Genomic DNA, 25,962 nt, shown 5'->3' with positions numbered 1-25,962 from the left:
CAGGCGCATTTGTGTTGTTGACGGGAGCGAGAGCAGGGCCTCCCCGGATGATCTTAGGTTTTGAGATGGGACATAGGGGTGGATGCGTTCGGACAAGTAAGCTGGGCCAGAGCTTTATAGGTCAAAACCAGCACTTTGAATTGGGCTCGGGGGTGGACCGGCAGCCAGTGGAGCTGGCACAACAGGGGAGTGGTATGCTCCCTATATGTCGCCCCAGTTAGTAGTCTGGCTGCCGACCGTTGAACTAGCTGAAGTTTCCGAACCGTCTTCAAAGGCAGCATTGCAGTCATCTATTCGGGATGTAACTAGAGCGTGGACCACCGTGGCCAAGTCAGACTTCCCAAAGTATGGGCACAGCTGGCGCACAAGTCTTAGTTGTGCAAAAGCTCCCTGACCACCGCCGAGACCTGGGGTTCCAGGCTCAGCGATGAGTCCAGGATCATTCCCAAGCTGCGAACCTGCATCTTCAGGGGGAGATGCAAGTCTCAATGTTAAATGTTTGAAAACAAGAGGGCTGATACAGAACAATTAAGGCACGCAATGAAACACAGTAGCTGTGCCTATGGATAAGGCCTCTAGCTGTAACTAGAGCAAGGGGAACCTAGACAGAGAGAAAGGATATCTCCATCCACCCGCCAGCAAGCTTTACGAGGTAGCTGATTCCATCACAGCATTTGTTTCTGCCAAAAATTTCCAGCCAAAGCACTCACCTTGCTCACAAGTGCCCTCTGGGTGGCAAAGCAGTGTTGCAGGAAGGCAGCACTAGGTGTACAGCCCATGCTGTGCAGAAGCACCCTCAGCACCCCACCCAGGACACTCTCCTTAGCTTCTGATAAGATCACTGTCTGAAGGGAATAAGCAAAGGGAAGGCAGAAAGAGAAAGAGAGAGAGAGAAAGGGAGAGGGAGAGAGAAAGCCAGAATAAAATTAGGAATTTGTACAAGAGGTGGAACGCAGTCACACTGAAGTCCAGTTTGCAATGTGGCTGAGCTGGGACAATAGCTTTTCCTTGATCAGATTCCCAGCGAGCTGCCTGACTTTAGTAACCAAGATACTGATCCAACTCTGGCATGGTCCAGGAAATTCTACTTTAGGAACACATAGAATTGTCAGCATGGAAGCCCTATTGTATCGAAGTAGACAAAATTAGTGCCAAGAAAATGAAAATCCTGATCCAAATAAAGTCAAATTCTGCAGGACTGAACTTCCCATGACCTTGCCTCCCTCTTTCAAGCTCAAATATTTCTCCCTATGATCTTTGCTCAAACACAGTCAGGAACAAAAAAAATAGCTGTGAAAGTAGATACAATTACCAAAACATCTAAAGCAAACTCTTTATCAAAGGAAATGTAATGCTGTTTAAATAAAAACTGACTAGGACAACTTTTCTCATCCAGCCCACTGAATCAGAATGCTTCAGAGGGGAAAGGCTGGTATCAAACTGTGTTTATTAACACGTGTTCCATTGCTTTCATAGAGAATGACTAGGCAATACATTGGGAGCCCCATTGAGCCCCTTGGGATTCCCTAGGCACTGGTGCAGAGCCCCCCCCCCCCATACCTTTAAGGCTCTAAGACAGGGGTGTCAAACTAATTCTCATCAAGGGAGCCCCCAGCGCAGTGGGTTAAACCCCTGTGCCGGCAGGACTGAAGACCGACAGGTCGCAGGTTCAAATCCGGAGAGAGGCGGATGAGCTCCCTCTATCAGCTCCAGCTCCTCATGCGGGGACATGAGAGAAGGCTCCCACAAGGATGATAAAAACATCAAATCATCCAGGCGTCCCCTGGGCAACGTCCTTGCAGACGGCCAATTCTCTCACACCAGAAGCAACTTGCAGTTTCTCAAGTCGCTCCTGACACGACAAAAAAAATAAATAAATCAAGGGCTATGTCAGCCTTATGGTTGCTTTCAAAGGGCTATTGCAAGAGTCCTCAAACTAAGGCCCACGGGCTGGATACGGCCCTCCAAGGTCATTTACCCAGCCCTCGCTCAGGATCAACCTAAGTTTGAAACGATTTGAAAGCACACAACAACAACAACAAAAATAATCCTATCTCATCAGCCAAAAGCAGGCCCACACTGCCCACTGAAATACTAATAAGTTTATATTTGTTAAAATTGTTCTTCATTTTAATTATTATATTGTTTTAAGTGTTTTTTTTTGCAGTACAAATAAGATATGTGCAGTGTGCATAAGAATTCATTCGTATTTTTTTCATATTATAATCCGGCCCTCCAACAATTTGAGCGACTCTGACCTGGCCCTCTGTTTAAAAAGTTTGAGGACCCCTGGGCTATTGAATCCATGGACAGAGAATCAGTGGATACAGAGGGCCAACTATAATTGTTAGACATAGTGGTTGGCGCTCTTTCATTTTTACCCAATTTCGGTCCCCAGATGTTACTGAATGACAACTCCTATCATTTTTTATTATCTGCCATGCAGACTGATGATAATGGGAATTGCAACCCAACAGCACTTATGGCTCTGAGGTTAGGGAAAGGTTAAAAGGCATCATATCCACAAGCATTGTATCTAAATTCAAAGCCCACTATCCTGACTAAACTGAACAAACTGCATCCTTCCATACTGTATCACAACTCTCATCAGTTTTAGTCATGATGTCTAATGATGAGGAATATAACAGTTGTATTCCAGCATCTGGAGAGATACATAGAATGATGGATTTGGTCCATGGGCCTTGAGTTTGACACTGTGCCAGGCTTGTATATTTGTACATGAAATATGTAAGGCTCAGTTAAAGTTAACAATGTGGAGGCAGGTAGTCCTGGAATAATGTCTTCACTATCTAGTAATTCCTAGACCGGAGCCCCTTCCACACAGCTGTATAAAATCCACATTGAACTGGATTATCTGGCAATGTGAACTCAGATAATCAAGGTTTTTTTTGGTCGTGTCAGGAGCGACTTGAGAAACTGCAAGTCGCTTCTGAGAGAATTGGCTGTCTGCAAGGACATTGCCCAGGGGACGCCTGGATGATTTGATGTTTTTATTATCCTTGTGGGAGGCTTCTCTCATGTCCCCGAATGAGGAGCTGGAGCTGATAGAGGGAGCTCATCCGCCTCTCCCCCGATTTGAACCTGCGACCTGTCGGTCTTCAGTCCTGCCGGCACAGGGGTTTAACCCACTGCACCACCGGGGGCTCCAGTTCAAAGCAGATATAGTGGATTATCTGCTTTGATATTCTGGGTTATATGGCTGTGTGGAAGGGTCCTGGTTTTTTTTTTTCTCTGAAAGGTTTTTTTCCCCCCTTCATCCTGTTCTCCTCGTTGTTTTGGCTTCTGCACGTGATCCAACTAAGTATCACTTTATGGAAACATGCAAACTAATACACATAATTGTTGGTTCTGGTTTTGCCCAATTAAGGTTCTAAGAAATACAGGACAGATTCCAATAATGCAGAATGGAAACAACAAAATCTCTTCAGCCAACAAGTAACAATTTACAGAAATATAATATGTGTGGTTGTTTTTTCTTTTCCATTGCCTTAGGAGATTTTCCTCCTTTTTGTGATTCTTCCGTTCTCAGCAGAAGCCTGCCAGATGCAGGATTACACTGGAAAGTGGTGCAGACTTCTTTTTAAAATAGCGCAATCCCTGATCTGAGAACTGTAGTTACATTATTAAGCCATAAAAATGGATCTCAGAGCCTTGCCTTGGTGGCCATTTTACATGTCTAGAGTCCTTGTCAAAACCTACCTGCACAATAATTTCCAGTGTGTCCAGTACCACCATGTTGGCCTCTGTGGCCATATTCCCTTCCACAAGAGCATCATGCTCCATTTCATCCTTGGATCTGAACAATGGGCAAAAATGATGTACATTAAGATCACAAGACGTCATACCGGGCTGGCAAGATTACCTGCAGGTCTCTTCTCACTGAGCCATCTCATGCATCTTTCATAGTCAAAGGTCGACACTACCTTTACCAAATCTGAATGATTTTAACTTGAAGACATGTGAAGCCAAAGTCCATGGGCTCCACAGACACTTTGCTGATTCCTGTTCTTGCTAGAGCTCCCTCTCTGGCCATTTACCACCCAGAAAAATCACACTGCCAGTGTATCTTCCTTAGTAGGAAAGGACAGAGAACCTGGAAATGGGACAGTACTAGGCTGAGTTCAGGGAGATCAAAGCCGAGTAAAAAGGCCTGATTTTCCTTTGGACTTCGAGGCTATGTGAGATGCATCTGCTTTCTTTATAAGGAATCCTCATAATCTGCTGGCCACTTTGAATGCCATGGGCATCATGAGACTGCCTAGGCTGTGGCTTACCCTGCACTAAGAAGGAAAGAGATGGAACTAAGGGCCAATGGAAAGAAACACATGATTACTTTGTTATGGGGGGATATTTATGTTTTTCCTGATAGGTTTCACATTTTTTTCAAGAGGCCCAGCATTTACAAGGCATTGCTGACACAGGTAGTACAACTCTTCCCAGTACTGAGCAGACACTCCCTACCTCCAAGGCCCTCAAATGTTCCAAGTAGCATTTTCTTTTAATTAATATTAATTTATTTCTATTCGTTACTTCCTCCACACAGAACCTAGGACAAAGTACAGAGTCAAATATACTTTTTTAAGGTGGAGGAAAGAAGTGCACCAGGATTGTGGCTCAGCTGGCTGAGTGTCAGCTGCATTAAGATCACTCTGACCAAAAGGTTATGAGTTTGAAGCCAGCCCGGGTTGGAGTGGGTTTCCAACCAATTGTGTGTAGCCTGTTGTTGACCTTTGCAACCCGAAAGACAGTTGCATCTGTCAAGTAGAAAAATTAGGTGTAACTGGCAAATTTAGACCCACGGAATGACTGGACGATGCAATTGGAAAATGTTTTTTAGTAATGAGATGCTGAGGACTTATGTTTTTGCTGGTTTTTTATAGTTTTATATGTTAATTGTTTTTAATGGTAATTTATGTAGTTGGGGGCACCGGGATTGTGGCACAGCTGGCTGAGTGTCAGCTGCATTAAGATCACTCTGACCCAAAAAAAGGTCATGAGTTCGAAGCCAGCCCAGGTTGGAGTGGGTTTCCAACCAATTGTGTGTAGCCTGTTGCAACCCAAAAGACACTTGCATCTGTCAAGTAGGAAAATAAGGTACCACCTTAAAGTGTGGCGAGGCTAAATTAACTGATTTATGAGGCCATAAAGAAGACTCCAGCAAAGCATTCCAGCAGGGAAGCATTCGGGGAATGCGGAAGTGCTTCATCAGCATCGCAGATGGACGATGAAAGCGACAGCTCCCTGGCGGCCAGAAAAAGTTAAATAGCCTCTGTGTATGTCTGTATATGTTTGTATGCCAAAAATTGGCATTGAATGTTTGCCATATATGTGTACACTGTAATCCGCCCTGAGTCCCCTGCGGGGTGAGAAGTTCTTCTCTCTCCCACAGTCACACCATGAGATGGAAAAAAATGGGTGTCAGGGTCAATTATCTGAAAACTGAGTGTGCACAAGGCATTCCCTTTCCCCTGATCTCCCAGAACTGCCCACACACGCACTTGTCCACCTTATCCGAATTCTGCCTCCAGTGGGCGATATTCTTCCTCCAGCGCACATTTTCTTGATTTCCAAACGGGGTGCGCTCTGTAAAGAAAAGAGGCTGTCAGGTTGGAAGAGCCTCTAGAGAACTAGTTGATTCCTGATTGATATTATGGCATTGAATTATTGCCCATGTAAGCCGCCCTGAGTCCCCCCTCGGGGGTGAGAAGGGTGGGGTAGAAGCGATGTAAATAAATAAATAAATCAATCAACAAATAAGGAAAACCAAGCAGCCAGGAATGGCTCACTCCTCTTGTCCATGGGCTTTCTCGAAGTCCAACTATCTCATACTCCAGTGATAGAGAATAAATAATAATAATCATCATCATCATCATCATCATCATCATCATGTTTATTTATACCTGGCCACCATCTCCCCAATGGGGACTCGGGGCGGCTTACATGAGGCAAAGCCCAAACAACAAATTACAACAGAGTAAAACCGAAAACGCAAACCGAAAACGCAAACAATAAACAACATCATAATTACATAAAACATGTAAATAACATAATAACATAAAATTACAATAAGCACAATCACAGTGACAATGGGCGAGCTACATGTAATGAATTAAAAGAAAAACTATTTAAAACTAATTAAAAATTCGGGTGAGATAAAAGAAGAAGCAGGTTAATTGCGAAGGAGGGCTCATTATAGCGGAGGTTGTGGAATCAAGCTTTCCCACGAGGGGGGGACGGGATGTATACTCCAATGACAGAACATTGAGGCTGAGCAATAGTGTGAGGTTGTATACCTACTCACCAAAGGCGCAGCGGAAGAGCCAGGTTTTAAGGTTCGTTTTAAAGGTTTCTAGGGTAGGGGCTTTCCTAATCTCTCCAGGTAATGAGTTCCAGAGTCGGGGGGGCCACAGAGGAAAAAGCTCTCTCCCTTGTGCTTACAAGGTGAGCTTGTGAAACTGGCAGGGGCAAAAGAAGGGCCTCCCCAGAAGATCAGAGGGCCCGAGTTGGTTCATGGAGGGAGATACGGTCACGAGAACAAAAATAAAACAAAGAAGGAAGAAATAGCTCCCTTTCTTTGCTAACAATGCCTTTCTATTACATCTTTATGTCTATATCTGAATTGAATTTATTTCCACTTCAAATTTGAAAGTGAGAAAAAAATGAGAAAAATTCTAGCACACACACATGCACAAAACATTCACTACAGGATCATTCTGGCTGGCCTCAGAGGAATCAGTCTGAAATGTAAAAGTCTTCTCAGACCATCTATTTCTTCATGTTGTCCCCATCTTTTATCCCCATCTTTCATCATCTCCTCTCCTGCCCACAAGGATACCCAGGATCCCAATGCCTGTCGAACCAACATAACCCAACAGTTGAACTCTCTGCCCCGGAGTGTGGTGGAGGCTCCTTCTTTGGAAGCTTTTAAACAGAGGCTGGATGGCCATCTGTCAGGGGTGATTTGAATGCAATATTCCTGCTTCTTGGCAGGGGGTTGGACTGGATGGCCCATGAGGTCTCTTCCAACTCTTTGATTCTATGATTCTATGACTCAGCCTAAATATAAGGGGTGTGTGTGTGGAGGGGGAGGGGGAGTTAAGCGGAAGGAATAATAATAATAATAATTATTATTATTTATACCCCACCACCATCTCCCCAACGGGGACTCGGGGCGGCTTACATGAGGCCAAGCTCAGACAACATATTACAGGGGAAAAAACCCCAACAAAAAACACTAAAAACAAAACAACCAAAAACATAAGCAACAAGCAACAACATCATAATTACATAAAAACATATGAATACATTAACAATATAACATTACAATAAACACAATCACAATGACAGTGGGCGGGCCACATATGCAGGATAAAATGTTAAAAAACTCAGATGAGATAAGAAGAGGAGCAAGTAAGGAATAAGTGTGGGAATAGGTGGATCGATGGAAAAGGGCTTTAAATGCAGGAAGAGGCTTGTAGTGGGATAATGGGCAGTTGAGTTCAGGAAAGGAAGAGAGAAGGAAAGGGGGGGGGGGGTTTAAGGGTGCTGCTTCAATGGAAAGGTGTGTGTATGGATGGAGGCACTGGAGGAAAAGGTTTCAAATCTGGATGTTGCTTTATTGGGAACGTGATTGAGAACAATGGAGGAAGAAGGGTTGAAAAACTGGATGTAATTTCCATAGAAAAAGAAGAAGAATGGAGGAAAGGGTTAAATAACTGGGTGTTATTTTGATGGGAAAGTGAGGAGGGAGCAATGGAGGGAGGAGTTTATAATCTTGATGAGGCTCCAATGGAAAGGTGGGAAAGGGACTGAGGAACTGACATGTTAAGAGAAGGTAGAGCTAATTAAGCAGTAACGACAAACTTACAAATAATCAAATGTGCAAAAGTAAAACCTGCAAATGTGGGGAGCTAACTGTATAACTTAGTGCACTACTGAGTTTGCAAGCATCACCTAGTTGAGTCTAACTAATTTCAGTCTATGTTTACGTATGGCAGGTTTGGGAAATTGTAGCCTGTGGGGCATATGTAACCCCTCCAGCATTTAAAAAACCCAACCCATCTCATCAATCATATGAATAGACCCCTGATTTTTCATTTAAAAAAGAAAATACACCCTTGCCCCCAACAACAAACCACCACTCTTAAAGCAACAGGGGTTGAAACTCCCCCTTTACCCTCTGCATCTAAAAGATTTCCCACTTTTGCAAATCTTTCCAGTTTATTTTTGCTTCCACATTGCCTTTCCACAAGAACTCAATATTTTTTTGCTTAGAGTCAGTGGGAAGCCTGCTCAAGATGGTTGCCCCATTTCCTTCTATACTTCTCACCTCGGCTGCGTCGAACCATCTCCTGGCGTGCTCCAATAGTGCCCAGAATGGCTTCCTCCAGTCGTGCTTTCATGTCCAGCGACTTCTTGAAGGTCAGGCTGTTGATCCGTTCGAAGGCTTTCTTGCCCTATGGGATGGCATAGAGTCAAGCAATCTTCAACAAGAAAGAGTGCAAAAGAGCATAGCTGCTCCCAGAAACAATTGCTCAATTCAAAAGGAGATGAGCCGTCGGATGCAATGACCTTCTGGCCACACTAGGGCAATGTTTGTGGCAGAAGCTAAATCTGGCAGCCTACCAGCCTAGCACCACTCTCTGCTTTTGACTCACAAAAGCAAGTATGTCAAGTTTTTAAGGACAAGGTTGCCTTTATCATTCCATTTTAGCTGACAACCCCCAAAGACTTTTGCTGAAACAACGTGTATTATCAGACTTCACAATAGAGTTATCCATCTACATTTGCAGATTATCTCTTATTTATTATTATTATTATTATTATTATTATTATTATTATTATTATTCTGTGGATTTGATAAATATGTTTCTGCTAGGTCCTCTAGTGCAACTCTATGGTCAACTTCCATCAGAAATTAACCACTGAGTCACACTGGGGGGCCTAGAGAATTCTAGAGAGAACTCTTTTCTAGGCACTTATAGGTCCTCCAGAATGATTCTATTGAATGTTGACCATAGGGCCACACTACAAGATCTAGAGAGGAGTCCACAAACTGAGGGCCAGATCACAGTCCTTCAAACTGTTGGAGGGCCAGATTAAAATAAAAAAAACATGAACAAAATGCTGTGCATACAGCACATATCTTATTTGTAGTGCAAAAAACCACTTTAAAATACAATAATTAAAATGAAGAACAATTAAAAAAATATAAACGCATTAGTATTTCAATGGGAAGTGTGGACCTGCTTTTGGCTGAAGAGATAGGATTGTTGTTGTTGTGTGCTTTCAAGTCATTTCAGACTTAGGTTGACCCTGAGCGAGGGCAGAGCAAACGACCTTGGAGGACCATATCTGGCCCCCGGGTTTTAGTTTGAGGACCGCTGATCTAGAGATTCCTAAAGAGGTATTCTCTCTAGTTTTATAAAGTATTTTTTATTCATGGTCATGAGGGTCCACTGCCCCTATCCCCAGCAAATGTGGAAGGATGGCTGTAGTTCTGTGGACTGTGGACTGCTAGAAGAATGCTACACCTCTCTCCCATATTTGCCTGCTTTTTTGTGTTCCAGACTTTGTGCCCATCAAACTTGAGATGCATACCTCCCAAGGAAAAAAATGCAGCATCAAATGAATAATTTTTGTATTCTCTTGCTGTGGGTTCCAGCAAAAAAGTCTTCATGGAGTTCTCTATTAACACCATGTAACACAATTTTTGTCCCTTTGTTAAAAATGTCATTTCCTAATTGGTTCTATCATACAAACATTGAGAAGTTTATTAAATTGCAAAAACTTGTTTTTTGTGGGATATCCTGCTGCACATTTTGCTATAGTCTTTCAATGAATATCTCACAGAGTCTCAACAAATTCAACATCGTTTGTGGCAGCCACAAAAATGAAGTTTCTGGAGTATGACAGTAACTTTCAAAGGACGTAGCACACAATTAAACAGGAAATAACACTTTCAAGCTTGGGGCAGAAAAGTTTTCAAATTTTGTTATGAAATGTAATTCAAGCATGTCTTTGGGTGAAGTTATTGTTAGGGTTTTTAAATATTGGAATGCATCATTGTTATTGCTATCGTGTGCCTTCACGTCATTTCCAACTGATGGTTCTTAAGGCTAAGAATATATGATGTACCAAAGAAGCAGACATTCGAACCCTGGTCTCCAAAGTCACAGTCCAACACTCAAACCTTAACCCCCATGTTTTCCCAAGTATCAAAATAAACAAAAGTTTCCTCACAGAAGTTGAGAGGTGAGAAGAATGGTTACAACTGGATTTTGGACATGTGCAACAGCTCCTGGGAAATGTGTTTGCCAATTAAAGGCCGGATTCCGATCTCCAGTTGGTGTAAAGAAGCAAGAGAGCAGCCCATCAGACTCTGAGACTAGTCTAACCTTGTACTCAAAGCAGGACACACAGAGGTAGAGAAGGTCAAGGAGTCGGTTCACATGCAGAGCAGAGAGGTCAGCAAGCCAACGGTGGAGCACTGCTTCATCTGCATTCTTCAGCACCCAAAGGAAACACACCAGCAGGTTGCGACTTCCTTCGGCAGACAGCATGCTGTACTGACGAGGAGGCTGGGAACAAACAAAGCCCAAGCTCAAGACACAGTCACAGAATTCACATAACACAGACACCCACTGTGCTTATAAAGCTTTAAATGCCACAGGAATGCAACACAATAGATCAGCCTATCCTGGTTATAACAGTAGTTGTAATCCCAAGAGAGAACATGCACATATATAAAGCCTTTTTTGATGAAACTTGATAGACACTGAAGCCCCTTGGATTCATTCCGTTGGGACTTCACAGATTTCCAATAGGTGAAGAGGCTCCTCACTTTGGATATATCCTAATTGTCAGGTTTTACAATGTATTGTAATGTAATATAGCTGAGTCATGCACTGCTAATAGGCTTCTATTGGAAATGCTGAGTCATGCATTAACTGTATATAGGGAATGTGTTCTGGCCTAGTCCAGGTGATTGTGAATGACGTAATCTTGGGTCTGAGTTAAGTTAATGATTTGGGAACCAATCAGAGATTGCTATGTGTAAAGGTACAGAATTGTATATAAGGAAGTCATGTACAGTGTATTTTCTCTCCTTGCGCTGTGATGCTGTTAGTCGAAGGCTCTATGTAATTGATTAAAAGAACCTGTCTGCTAAGACAAGATATAACTATGTGCTGTGGTAAGTTTGTAATGTCATCTAGACTGGGGGAAAGACAATGGTAAAACTGATAATAGCTGGGCATGTGCTCAAGTGTCTGTAAAAGGTTCCAGAGTCACTGCAGTCTGTGGGAGCAGTTGACTGAGAATACTATGCAGGAAGAAGCTACTGGAAAGCGCTGAAGTTGTGCAACTGATCTGCTGCTGAATTGTGAAATTAATCTCAACACTAATATTTTAAAAACTTGTTTCTAACAGGCCAGGATTCCTCAACCCAACATCTGTGCTCTGCTTCCCTTGCCCTTCCCTTCCACCAACCCTAGCCTGGGAATCCATGCATACTCACCACTGACGGCATCTGGAAGACAGTGGAACGGTGAGCATGAGGCAAGGGGGAGCCAGCAATGGCCATGGCAACTGACTGGCTAATGGTGCTGCCATCTCCCTCTCCATCATCAACCATCACAGAGGCAAGCCGTCCTCGCTGGTTATGGGTCTCTGTAAAGAAGAGACTATTTCTCTTTGTCCCGAGCAGAAGTGTTTCTTAAATGCACTGGGCTGAAACAACATGTTCTAATTGGGGAGGTGGGCGATGCAACCTTTCCCCCTGCTAACATGATGGCTTAATTGTACAGTAACTATACCATAAAGTCTGTGTAGATCAGACCTTAGCCAGTGAAACTGGACAACTGACTGAAAAAGTAGCACTTTAGGTCAACCCGTCTGACACAGATGGATTGAGCAGTCAACTGGCTCCTCTCTAAGAAAGTGGAAAGGTACTAAGGGTGGATGGCTCGCTGCCCATAAGAGGGATTCTTCTTCCTCCACCACCTCCCGCATCTTCTTCTGCCACTTACTGCTAAGAAGAAATGTTCCCTGATCTCACCTGTGAAATCATAGAGTTGGGGCAAGGCGTCCATTGTGATGCCAATCAGAGGCAAGTAGAGCTGGGCCACGTGTGCCCGCACGGCACGGTCCATATAGCGGTTGTCAGAGTCATGGCTGCACAGTAGGTTGTGGAGAGTGCTGATGGCCTTCTTGTGCAGGAAGAAGGCTCTGAGGAAGGATGTGAGCAATGTTGTCAGAAAGGACTTACACTGAAAAGTCCTTGGAGTCCTAACCATTAAACTCCGCTGCCTCATTCAATCTTAATTGCTCCAAATCAGTGGTTCTCAACTTTTGGTCCTCTGGGTGTTTTGGATTTCAACTTCCAAAAATCCCAGCCTACTTGCTAGCTGTTGAAAATTGTGGAAGCTGAAGTCCAAAATACCTGGACCAAAGATTGAGAACCAATGTCTAGATAATTGAGAAAACCCCAGTCCATTGCTATCTTCCATTTGCTTTCTCTGCTGGTATTATTATTATTATTATTATTATTATTATTACTACTACTACTACTACTACTACTACTATTATTTACACCATTTCGACCCCGCCCTTCTCACCCCCGAGGGGGGACTCAGGGCGGCTAACACAGGCAGTAATTCAATGCCACAATATCAGTAACATAATATAAAATCATCATACATAGCAAAGTTAAAAACAATAACATTAATTAAAATCACATAATCACAAATCACAAAGGCACATAGCCGTTTCCAATTGTCGTAACAGTCCTATGTAACAGTCCACCAACGCCCTACCTCCTCTATCTTGTTCATGCCCAGCATTATTTTTAACTTTAATTACATTTGGTCCAGCCATAGATTTTAAATGTGTTTTGTGCTATTGTTCAATGTTTATGCTATTTATGTATGAGTTTTATTTTTAATTGCTTTGTATTAGGATTTGTATTTTGCTTTGTATTATGGTTGTTATTGCATGTATTGATGTATTGTGGGCTCGGCCTCATGTAAGCTGCATCGAGTCCCTCGGGAGATGCTAGTGGGGTATAAATAAAGTATTATTATTATTATTATTATTATTATTATTATTATTATTTATTATGGTCCGAGTTCAGTGTCTAAAGTGCTGCTGTGCCCACTAGCCAAAGGCCTGGGTCCAAAACCACGATTTTCGTTTTTTCCTAAAAGAAAAGAGGGAGGACGCCAATCTGATCTCACTGGGGAGCGAATTCCATAAGCGGTGGGACCGAGAGCAGGGCCTCCCCAGCAGAGTGTAAGTATTTAGTGTGTTCCAGATTTTTATTACTGTAATATGCCTATGAGGTTCAGGTATTAAACCACTTAGAACAGTCAACCAATTCCTTACGGACACTATGTTGAGGAACATACTTACCCCTCAGCATCTGGATCCAAGATAAGTGCCAGCTCCATTAGCACCAAGCCTGCCAGAAAGTGCTGCTGCCGAAAGGCCACAGACAGCTCAAACATGTTGGCCACTCGCTGATCCTGAGTGTGGCTGGAGAAGGCTGAGCCCTGGAAAAGAGAAAAGCATATGACAAATCATACAGAACTATCTACCAGAAACAACTCCCAGAGTGCCATGAATTCTTCATGTCCTTAGCATCATGCGGCAAAGTGCAGCATTTTTTCTCATATTAACCCAACTGCCTTTCTCAGATCAGTTGCTATAATTTAGTTCACGGATGGGAAGCCTCTATTATCCAGCCTACTACAACTGTTTCACAATCTCTGTCCCTTCTCCTTATAATGCTCTATAAGTCGCCCATGCTCTTATCTCTGATCAAAGAAAAAAGCTGGGATTCCTCTGTTCCGTGCTTAAGAAAGATCACCTTTCTCCAGATTAAGAGGTGACATGACAGCCACTTGAAAGGATGCCATATTTCAGATGGAGCTGGCTGGTTTTCTGCTGCTCTGGAGACTATGGAACAATGGATAAATTGATTGAAAGTGTATAAAAAGAGGTTCCACCTAAACATTAGGGAGAACTTACTAATAAGAGCTGTTTGACAGTGCAATATGCTGCCTTGGAGTGTGGTGGAGTCCCCTTCTCTAGAGATTTTTAAAGACATGCTGGATGGCCATTTGTCGGGAGTGTTTGAATTACATATTTCTCCATGGCAGGGGATTGGAATAGATGGCCCTTGTGGTCTCTTCCAATTCTATGATCCTATGGACCATCACTGATTTTCAGTTGTGAGAAACATTAACTTCTCAGCTAAAGTTAGCTCAGTTCCACTGCTTTTCTTCTCTGACTGTTTCAGGTTATGGTCTCCAGGACAATCCTGCCAATTTCTTTTCTATCCATATTCTAGAGCAGTATTTCTCAAACTGTGCTTCTCCAGGTGTTTCGGACTTCCAACCCCCAGAAATCCAAGCCAGCTTACCAGCTGTTAGGAACTGTGAGAGCTGAAGTCCAAAACATCTGGAGGAGCACAGTTTGAGAAACTCTGTTCTAGGATGGGAAGCCTCTACATTTACCACTTTGGCTTTTCTCAGCTTCTATTGAGCTATGCCCTATGTTTTGAAGAGATAGCTTCTCACCATCGGGAAATATAAACTCTTCCTCTTTCAAAATGTTCTTGGAAAAACTACTTCAGCAAAGCCTTTTTAGGCTACATATCTCACTGCTACCACGTGCACTGAAGAGCCCACTGCTGGGCTACTTACAAAGACATGCTTTTTTAAAAAAATAAGGCTAGATGTAATAATAATAATAATAATAATAATAATAATCTTTATTTATACCCTGCCCCCATCTCCCCAAGGGGACTCGGGTGGCTTACATGAGACCAAGCTCAACAAAATACATCAGTAAAAACAACACAGTAAACAAGCAAATAAAACACACTGCAATTACTAAAAATAACATATAAGCTATAACACAATGAGAATTTAAAAACACAGCGGGCAGGGCCAGTTGTAGTCGATTAAACATTTTAAAAGCACTTGGTGTGAACAGAAGTAGGGTATATCTAATGGGGGCGGGGGGGTTAAAGGGTAATGTAGGGAGATCACTCCAACGGGTAGATAAAGTGCTTCAGAGGACATTTTGCAGGAAATTAGTCAGAACAGGACATTGTTTCCTTTATTCAGGGAAGGCACAATGGAACAGCCATGTTTTCAAGCTCCTCCTAAAGACTGCCAATGTGGGGGCTTGTCCGATATCCTTGGAGAGTGAGTTCCAGAGTCGGGGAGCGGGCCACCATAGAGGAGGCCCTCTCTCTCATCCCAATCAATCGCGCCTGCGAAGGGGGCGGGAGCAAGAGCAGGGCCTCTCCAGATGATAGAAGAGATTGCGTGGGTTCATACACAGAAATGCAGTCACGCAGGTAGGCTGGTCGCAAACCGTTCAGGGCTTTGTAGGTAAGAATCTACAATTGGGACCGGAAAATAAATGGCAGCCAATGGAGCTCCTTGAACAGGGGAGTTGACTGCTCCCTGTAAGTTGGACCAACTGAAATTTCCGAGCCATCTTCAAGGGCAGCCCCACATAGAGTGCATTACAGTAATCCAATCTGGAGGTGACTAAGGCGTGGATCACCATGGCCAGAAAGAGGAGAAATCAATCTAAGCCTAACAGAAAGAAACAACAGGCCTCCAGATTAGTTTGTTGGAGATAAGAGTGCTAGGTCAATGGCCTGAGACATCAAAAATATTGTTTTTTTCATCATCTCATCACTTGTCTCTGCATACTTACTTGGGAGGTTGCTGAGGAAACAGATGGGGATGGAGAAGCAGGTGGGGAGAGGCCACTGCAAGGTAGGTTCAGGGTGACATAGTGCTCATGGCTACAAGTAATACGGATCAAATCCATCCTCAGTCCAATGAGAGTATTAGGGTTCTGTGTTGTCAGCAGCCGATTATTGATCTAGAGAGGAAGAAGAAGCCCCTGGTTATTTGGGGACATGGTATAACAATGTAGACAATCACCTGACAGACTTACCCCAAATAGCTCTCTTTCCCCAACATAAATTACAACCATCCTCCTCAACTGCAATAAAAAACATTATGTGCATATTCCCTCCTGTTCAAAGAAGGTAACAGTTCTCATGCAAATAGCAGGATCATTCTGGCTCACGATAAAACAAGGCAACTAAACAGAGGCAAAACTACTCTGACCAATTTTGGATGAATTTGCCAGATACCATTTTTTTCAGAACTGCAGTCCAAAAAAGGAATTGCTTCAGGTCTGTTCTAGTCTAATCTGATCCCAAATGGAAGTTGACTTCTGGCAATTTTAGCAAACTATAGGCACTGCAGTTGTCCAAATTTCACCCTCTGAGGTAGGGGGTGAGAAAACACTTCAATGGTGTTGAGTGGTGGGGCGGCTTAGGTGGTTGAGACTTCTATGAAGCTTGTGAAGCCTTTGGAGTGGTTCATCCTTTAGAAGGGGCCATTGGTGGCACCAATGTCGATGGAGCCAGGACTTGTTGGTAGAGCAGTGCCTTCACCCGGGTGCACCATGACCATCCCGTTGCTTGGGAGCCAGAAGAGGCAAAGGGCGGGAGTGATACTTGTGAGCAAACCCAAGTATTCACACAAAAATGTGCTGTTACATAGGTAAAACCCTTGTAAATATGGACTATGTCTGTTCTTGTTTTATTTTATTTTAAAGTTAATTGTATTGTTTTAATCTACTGCCGTAAACCGCTCCGAGTCAAATAAATAAATAAAATAAATAAAAAATAAAACTCTGGCCCTCCAAGGTATTTTGACCGCATCTCTGTATACGAACCCACACGATCTCTTCGTTCATCTGGAGAGGCCCTGCTCATGATCCCACCTGCATCGCAAGCGTGATTGGTGGGGATGAAGGATAGGGCTTTCTCGGTGATGGCCCCTCGACTCTGGTACTCTCTCCCTAAGGACATCAGGCAGGCCCCATCACTAGCAATCTTTAGGAGGAGCAGCTTGAAAACGTGGTTGATCCAGTGTGCTTTTCCAGAATAAGGAAACTCCTAGCATTATGTCCCAACGCACTTTATTAGAGACCCAGGATATCTGCATGCCCATCCCCCTCCAAACATCCCACCTTGTCATGCCCAGAACTTTTTAATTTTAATTATTACATTTGGCCCGGCCATTGTTTTTAATTGCATTATTAGATGTTGTCAATGTTATTGCTTTGTTTTTTGTTTTTGAATTATTGTGTTGTTGTTGTTGCTGCTGTTTTTATTGTTGTATTTGGGCTCGGCCTCTTGTAAGCCGCACCGAATCCTTCGGAAGATGGTACCGGGGTACAAATAAAGGCTTATTATTATTATTATTATTATTATTATTATTATCTTCATTATTATTAATTTCATATATAACTTCAACTGTCACAATTCCTAACAGCTGGTAAGCTGGCTGGGATTTCTGGAAGCTAAAGTCCAAAACACCTGGATGGCCGAAGTTTGCCCATGCCTGATCTAGGGATGGTACATGTTTAACAAAGCACAGCAAGAGACCATATTTTCCTGGAAACAATGGAGGAATAAGTGTGTTTTGGTAAAGCCATTAAAACTGCTACATAGTGTGTCAACATCAAAGTAGCTATAAAGTAAGTATGATTAAAAAATGTATAGACAAGCCCCAGAAGAAAGGATCCAAAAAATTTAGGAAGGAAATGCACCCCCACCTGACTCCTGTTCCACAAAGATATGGTCACAAGCCTGTTTACTAAGCTTCTAACAGAAACCATCCACTATGTTCAATGTTCAGTTAGAAATCCTGCAGCACATACCATTCCCCACTGTAACCTACAGAAATAAAACCCCAGTCCTGTGTGCCAGTCAACATGGTCTCTGTCCAAATGTACAGAGATTATCTAAGAGAAAGGGCACCATCACTTTCTCTTGTTACCTGCTTGTAATAGGAGCGCAGAAGGAGGAAGACAAAGCCACGGTCCATGAGGGACAGCAGGTCATTGAGGAAGAAGGCCAAGCTGCTGTTGAGACGTTCTACAAGCTCCACATCCTAAGGAAGAAGATCAATTATATGCGAGGTAGTAACTAAAGAGACCTCCATGGGTCTTTGGTGGGGTCAGATAGCAAGGAAGTCAAAGGGTATGTGATTATGTAGGATGCTGTGAACACGGCGGGCAAGACACAAATGAACAAAGCTCTAGTACATTCCCCATATCATGCCATTAGGGCTTGAGCAGGAAAAGGTCTTACCATGTTTTATCATATTTCATCAGATCTAGGAAGAACAGGGAAGAAATTTGCCTAACAAAGTTTGGCTTTCTATAAAGTTATGTAACATAACAATTTATTATTCAAAACTAACTAGTTTTCAAATCTTAGCTTAAAGCTTCTTAGCTGTACTGTATTTACAAGTATGTTCACATAGATTCGTGATAGAATTTGGGACATATATCAATCCATCATTTTTAAGTGCTACTACAAATCCACCATGAAGGTAACTTATTATTTTTATGTTGCAAGATGCTCAGAATTATCATCTTATAACAATGTTATTTTGTTTCATACGTTTTCTTAGAATTTACATTTTAGACCAAACCCGGATCACAGTAATTTGAACCACAAAGGACCCAATCATTTGAAGAAGATGAACATTACACAAGAGCACATAATTGTTTACACTTATGATGTCTAAGAGGAACAGAAGAATTTGTTGCTAATTTCTCCTGAACATGTTACATGATGAAGCAGAAGTGCTTCAAGTAGCACCTTTTGAAACCCACCACAAATCATGGTTGGATGGGTAATTTGGATCCACCCCAACATACTTGCCAGCCCGTGCAGATTTAAAAGCCCAAACCTTTTGGCAACGACTAGCAATTTCAGCACTGATGGTGCACACCAGAGCAGAGATGTCATCAACAAATCGGCCAGGAAAACGTAATTTGCGAGGTGCCTCTAGCTTGTCACATAGGAAGAGGTGGTGTGCCATGCTCTTAACCTACAAGAAGGAAGCAGAATGAAGGGGAAGTAATCCTGGATCAGCAACAAAAGACCAATGCACACATGTCTTTGGGACCTCCAATCTGGACCTGATGAACCAACTTGTACAGCCACCAAAGACTGATGAAAACCTTTGCTTGTGATAGTCATTAACAAGAATAAATTAGATATTTCACTTTGTCTCTCTACACAACATGGACTGGGAATTATTTCTACTTTTCAAGTTATTGTGCTCAAATTACTAACGTAACTGTTGTGGGATTACATTTCCCATAAACAGTTAACAAAATAAAAGGCGAAAGATTTATACGATCTGAAGAGAAACCAGAGTAAAATTCTGTCAGGTTTTACAATGTATTGTAATGTAATATAGCAGAGTCATGCACTGCTAATGGGCTTCTATTGGAAATGCATTAACTGTATATAGGGAATCATTTGGGGAATGTGTTCTGGCCTAGTCCAGGTGATTGTGAATGATGTAATCCTGGGTCTGAGTTAAGTTAATGAGTTGGGAACCAATCAGAGATTGCTATGTGTTTTTTTTTTTTTTGTCGTGTCAGGAGCTACTTGAGAAACTGCAAGTCGCTTCTGGTGTGAGAGAATTGGCCATCTGCAAGGACGTTGCCCAGAGGATGCCCGGATGATTTGATGTTTTTATCATCTTTGTGGGAGGCTTCTCTCATGTCACCGCATGAGGAGCTGGAGTTGATAGAGGGAGCTCATCCGCCTCTCCCCGGATTCGAACCTGCAACCTGTCGGTCTTCTGTCCTGCCGGCACAGGGGTTTAACCCACTGCGCCACCGGGGGCTCCATTGCTATGTGTAATTGTATAGAATTGTATATTACATAGAGTCTTCGACGAACAACATCATAGCACAAGGAGAAATATACACTGTATATGATACAATTCTATACAATTGCTATGTCTCTTAAGACAAGATATAACTGTATGCTGTGGTAAGTCTGTAATAGACTGGGGGAAAGACAATGATAAAACTGACAATGGCCGGGCATGTGCTCAAGTGTCTGTAAAAGGTTCCAGAGTGACTGCAGGCTGTGGGAGCAGTTGACTGAAAATACTGTGCAGGAAGAAGCCACTGGAAAGCGCTGAAGTTGTGCAACTGATCTGCTGCTGAATTGTGAAGTTAATCTCAACAAATTCACTTCCTATCAGAAGTTCCCCAGCATAGGAGGCATAGTCCTTAAAATATTTTGATCTGCTCCACAATAAGTGAAAGATGTGTAATTATGAAGCTGTTTTCATGCAGTACCAGGCGCAACTGCACATCTATTCTTCTGGTGTCAAAGAACTTTTTAAAAAGCCATCAAGGTTGATAGCAAAAAAAACAGCTCACCCTCTTCACACACAACTTTCTATTTGGGATGACATGGTGCAAAGCAAAAAAGTGACTACTGTAAACCAAAGTACGAATCCAAAAGGGACAACAACTATGTAAGTAACCAGATCAGGGATACTCCTAATCATAAGATATTCAGTTTAGATATATCAGCAGTGAAAAGAACCTACCATCAGCTGGAAAAAGAACCAGGCCTGGTGCAAGGCGGCCTCCCGCACAGAGCTGGTGCTCACTACCCACTGCAGGGCCAGTTCTTCATGAAGCAGCTGTGATTCCAGACAGCAAAAGACAGAGAGTTACAAAGGGAGCAGGGGCCTGGCCTTTCTAAAAAGCCAGGGCCATCTTTGCAGAGTCAATTCTGTAGTCACAGCCTAGTACTGTTGCAGTGAGCCATACCTTCAAGCCACAAAGAGAGAAAAAAACTGATAAAACAGCCCTCATCTACACTCCTGATTCTCCAAACTCAGTTTATAGCAGTCTGGTTCCCTCACTGAAAACAATTACCACTCTTCTTGCTATTTCCATCAAAGGTGATGCTAGTCTACTAGCTAGTCCAAAGGGAGTTTAGACATAGCTGGGGCATGAACCAGATTTTAAAACACACACTCAGTCAGCAGGATCAAAACACCCTAATGAATGTTTTGTGTTTGTGGAATCATTAATCTTCAATTAGCTTTCATGGATAAATGCTCCTGGCATATCGATGCCATTCAACACATTTCTTATGTTTATTCTGTCTTTAGCATCATCAGCTAGGACAGTCAAATTCTGAAAGGAAAGCCTGCAATAAATGTAGCCATTGAGAGATGGATTATACGGTTTACTCCAGGCTTTCTGGATGCTTAGATTTGGAACACACACACACACACACACACATATACTACTACTACTACTACTACTACTACTACTACTACTACACAATGTTGACTTCAAATGTTTCCTTTTTGAAATTCTTAAAACACCATTATTTAGCTACAAGAGTCCAGTCTAGACCAGGAATTCAGAATGTGACATCCCAAATCTGTATCCCCCTTCTGTCATTTCTTTTTATTAGGAATTAGTAGTTTTTCAGTTGAACCAAAGCAATAAAAATCCAAACTTTTTTCTCTCCTACTTCCAATCAAAAGCTCATCTAGGAGCAACACTCATCTTAAGATTGCTTGTATGCAACTGTGGACACCTGAGTCCCCTGACATATTCCTGATAAGTACTGTGGCTTTATCAACAGTGGATTAGGGTGGTGGGACTGAGAGGGAGCTTCAGGTAAACTAGGAATTATGAATAGAAGAATCAGAGTACCAGCTCAGCCAGGAAAAAAAGAGGAATGTTACTGACAACAATGCTGAAGGGACAGGAGTGAAAAAGCAAAGCAAGAATGACGTGTGATGACCTTAACAAGCAGAATGGACTTTTTGAAATCAAATGTAGTTTGATCCCTGCAACAATTACTGTCATGGTATAATCCAGATATGGATATATGAGAATTATCCAAGGGTCCATGTCATGCTGAAGATCCATCAGTATTTGGTATCATTCATTTATAGTACACACAACATTGCTAAAGAATTCCATTACCTGGCACAACTCTTCCTCCACCAAAGGCCAACCAGCCCCCAAACTATGTGTGTCTCTTGGGAAGTAAGTCATACTGTTAAATTTAACTAACTCCCCAAGTGTGAATCATATCATAGATGAAGTCTGACTTCTAAGACAATATTTCTGGGAAGCTTCCCAGTCCTTCTCTACCTTTCTGGTCGTTGGTCTCATCGGGATGGCCGGAGGAAAAGTGGAGCCCTCAAGATAGGAGGAGATACGATTAGGTGCTCGCTCTGCAGCCTGTGAGATGAGGAGCAGCAAGAGAGAAAAGAAGAGGACACGATAGTGGTAAAGAGGGTATTTCTCAGAATGGAAGAAATGGCAAGGTGATAGTTGAAGAAAACCAGCCTGGCCTCCACACCTGAGGAGGAAGCTCAGAATCTGAAAGCCAAAGGTACTTTGCTTGAAAGCAAGGAAAGTGGAATTTGCCAGGTAACCAACCCTAGGGCTGTTGCTCACATGACTTCAAGACACCCCATGAATGTTTTGCTCAACGTTGCTGCCAGGATACAGGAAGCTTAACCACTGAGCAAGAGAGTTAAAGAATATCTCCCTTCCCATTTTCTTTAAGTTGCTAATTTACTTAATGCCCTATAGCAGGGGTCCTCAAAGTTTCTAAACAGAGGGCCAGGTCACAGTCCCTCAAACTGTTGGAGGGCCGGATTATAATTTGAAAAAAAAAGATGAATGATCTCCTATGCACACTGCACATATCTTATTTGTAGTGCACAAAACACTTTAAAACAATACAATAATTAAAATTAAGAACAATTTTAACAACTATAAACTTATTATCCTTTTAATGGGAAGTGTGGGCCTGCTTTTGATGAGATAGGGTTGTTGTTGTTGTGTGCTTTCAAGTCATTTCAGACTTAGGTTGACCCTGAGCAAGGGCCGGGTAAATGACCTTGGAAGGCCGTATCTGGCCCCCGGGCCTTAGTTTGAGGACCCCTGCCCTATAGGCTTCCTACCCAGCTTCCCCCAACTCAAATTCCCTTGAATGCTCCTTCCTGCCCCCAAACTGCCCCTTCCCCTGGCTCAGGAGTCCTTCCTGACTATTGTCCACAATTAGAATAGGCAGGAGGAAACCAGATATGACAAACTGACTCCTTGAGTGGCTGTCAGGCTCTGCAATCCCCTATGGTTGATGGAAGAGCCTCCCCTCCACCAAATTAAAGAGCTAAGGCAGCTTTGTGGCAACAGAAGAGTTTATCCATCCAGTAAATTTAAGCATGCAAAGGCATTGCAAGGGTAGCAAGTGAAATGTATCATCATTCCTCTGGAACAGCCCCAAAACAATCTGTTCAAACATATAGGACTGAGGAAAGGGCAAGTCTTTGCAATCTCGTGCCCAGGTAATGCTCAAAGGATGGTTTAATGTACTGTGCACGAGGCACGGGCATTTGCTTTCACAGCTTCATATCCAAATCCCATAATGCTACCATTCTTAACTGTTTACTGAAACCAGCCAATTTCATAAGCTATGTTTTGAAGTTACCTCGTTTCCCTACATAATTGTCTATTAACCAGTTATTCTGCTTTAAAATAATGGTAAAATACAGTTCAGTCAAAATTTGATACGAAATCCAAAAGAGGTCAACCTGTGCTATATATACACATTACTTATGCATATAACATTGCTGTGACGTAGTGAACAGGAAAAATGTTTAAATTGGTTTTGTGCAATGTCAAACTAGGCAGATAAGCAGTTACACTAGCCAAATAGTTGCCCACTGGGATTAATTATACCTGACTGATTCATCCAAAAGTAAATAAACAGTGTGTGCCAGGTATGGGGTGGAGGTGACCTGACAGTAGGGCTAGCAAAGTGAAGGCCATGACAAAGACATTTCGCCCTATGAACATCAGAAAAGATTTTCTCTACATTTTGCAAACATTCCCTGAAAAAAACCCACAAAAAGAACATTTAAAAAAAAAAATGAAAACAGAAACTTTCAGAACCAAATTTTGAGGCAAAGTGAAAGCAAAAGCACGCAAAATTGCTCTGGTGACATGTAATAAGAGGCCTGTAGGTACAGGAAGTACAGGTTACAAAGATGAAAGTCTGATTAAAGATAAGCAAAACCAGTGAGATCATTGGCCTTTCCCCTTCACCATGAAAGCTGACATCTTTCTTCTCCCTTCATTAAAATCTTATGATCTTCAGAATAACAGGTTATATACTGTGACTTGCTTCATAACCCCAGCTTATGAATGATGGAAGATTAGTCATCAATCTCGGCTCCACATTGTAATCTGGAAATAATAATACCCTAACCCACGGGGCTGATTTGAGGATTACAGCAAAATGTATGTGATACATTTTGAACAGATCAAGCAATGTCAAAGTGCTGTCACAAGTATCATCCAGCCTCATGTGAAAGCAAAGCAAATCCACTCGATGCCTCAGCAGGATGATGCTGATCCAAAGAGTTACAGCTCCATGCCCAAAGACGCACATGCAAATAAATGAGAACAGGATATAGGTACTACACAAAGAAAAAGCACAGTCAGAAATGTTATACACCTCAGCAATGAGGAGGCGGAGGCAATGACAAAGACAGGGCAAGCATTTGATGCACATCTGGAGAAGCAGGGAGCACAATATTCCTGCCTACCTCTTCTGCACTGCACTGTTGTCCAGCTTCGTAATGAGAAATCTGTTTTGCAGGTAACACTTAGGAGGCACATCCTTATATTTTGGATTTAAATAAACCCACCCTTACCATATATACTCATGCATAAGTTGACCTTATGTATATGTCCAGGACAGGTTTGGAGACGAAAATTATGGATTTAGATATAATCCATGAATAAGACAAGAGTCATTCCACTGAGAGGTGAAAATGCCATCACTGATTCAGGAGGCCAGTTGCTTCTATTTTCCAACCCAGGCAATCAAAAAGGCCAGACTAAGTTCCACATCTGCAATGCAACCTGAGCCCAGCCACATGCACAATGGAGGACCTTCTTACAGTAACACCAGAGGCACTCCAAGTGGCCAGCTACTGGTCAAAGGACATTAATCAACTACCAAGCTTGCAAACTTTGTGTTTTGTTTGTTTGTTTAAAAAAATGCAATGCAACTACTTGGTCTGCCCCTGACACAATAAATAAATAAAGTTCCACATTGGAGAGAGTGCAGAGGGTCAGTGCTCCTTTTTGGTTCTCCTGGGGAAGACTAAGCTCTCACCTTTTGCCACTCAATTCAAGAGAAAGGAATGGCTTTTAAACAAAGAAGTGCTAAGATTCAGTACTTACATTAGCCTGTGGATAAATCAACCCAGGTTTTTTGAACTGTTATTTTCAATGAAGTTTTAAGATTTATCTATGAGTACTTTAAAAGTTGGCTACTATCTATCTACAGCAGAGTCGAAGGTTTTGCAACCTACAAGCCACATGTAAATTTCGGGGAGTGTTTTGTGAGTGTTCCATGACTCAGAAACTATCAATTGCCAGGAAAATAAAAAGAATTGTGCCTCAAGAGTGCACACTTCTCCACTGAAATGCTGTTCACCCTACTACTCAGCTGCTTTGTGTCCCAAAGAACACTTTTGTGAAAACTAGTAGTGATGGGATGCTCATTTCCTATTTCATTAAAACGCGTGGGTGCAGATTTCAAGAGCCCAGAAAGTGGTAAAATGGGGTAAACAAGGTGGTTGTTGTTTTGTTTTTGTTTTTTGTCATGTCAGGAGCGACTTGAGAAACTGCAAGCCGCTTCTGGTGTGAGAGAAATGGCCATCTGCAAGGACGTTGCCCAGGGGATGCCTATATGATTTTGATGTTTTTATCATCCTTGTGGGAGGCTTCTCTCATGTCCCCGCATGAGGAGCTAGAGTTGATAGAGGGAGCTCATTCGCCTCTCCCCGGATTCAAACCAGGACCTTCAGTCCTGCCGGCACAGGAGTTTAACCCACTGTGCCACCGGGGTGGGCTCCAAGGTGAATATCTGTAACCCACACTGATACCATTAGATGGCACTGTTGCAGAGTTCTGCTGACCCTATATTAATAAGCAAGATTTCTGTAGTGAATACAATCT

General features: G+C 42.5%; 1 protein-coding gene across 7 annotated transcripts in view; it reads right to left on the bottom strand.

Annotated features, from left to right (window-relative positions):
* DOCK6 (dedicator of cytokinesis 6) overlaps positions 1 to 25,962 on the bottom strand; it is a 141,713-nt gene that overhangs the window by 31,608 nt on the left and 84,143 nt on the right. For 4 of the 7 annotated variants that reach the window (XM_060763547.2, XM_060763544.2, XM_060763546.2 and 1 more), the window contains 13 exons: positions 22,072 to 22,161; positions 20,496 to 20,591; positions 18,825 to 18,965; positions 17,904 to 18,017; positions 15,757 to 15,927; positions 13,432 to 13,571; positions 12,080 to 12,249; positions 11,540 to 11,691; positions 10,419 to 10,601; positions 8,351 to 8,477; positions 5,520 to 5,604; positions 3,721 to 3,817; positions 711 to 845 (listed from right to left, as the gene is read on the bottom strand). In XM_060763547.2, coding sequence (XP_060619530.2) covers positions 711 to 845; positions 3,721 to 3,817; positions 5,520 to 5,604; positions 8,351 to 8,477; positions 10,419 to 10,601; positions 11,540 to 11,691; positions 12,080 to 12,249; positions 13,432 to 13,571; positions 15,757 to 15,927; positions 17,904 to 18,017; positions 18,825 to 18,965; positions 20,496 to 20,591; positions 22,072 to 22,161 — 1,701 coding nt within the window. Of the gene's footprint in view, positions 1 to 710; positions 846 to 3,720; positions 3,818 to 5,519; positions 5,605 to 8,350; positions 8,478 to 10,418; positions 10,602 to 11,539; positions 11,692 to 12,079; positions 12,250 to 13,431; positions 13,572 to 15,756; positions 15,928 to 17,903; positions 18,018 to 18,824; positions 18,966 to 20,495; positions 20,592 to 22,071; positions 22,162 to 25,962 lie in introns of those variants that run through there. The other 3 variants (XM_060763545.2, XM_067464045.1, XM_060763548.2) reach the window with 2 other exon arrangements.

Source organism: Anolis sagrei, chromosome 2 (assembly GCF_037176765.1).
Source record: "Anolis sagrei isolate rAnoSag1 chromosome 2, rAnoSag1.mat, whole genome shotgun sequence".
NCBI lineage: Eukaryota > Metazoa > Chordata > Lepidosauria > Squamata > Dactyloidae > Anolis > Anolis sagrei.
This window is presented reverse-complemented; position numbering and strand designations above follow the sequence as displayed.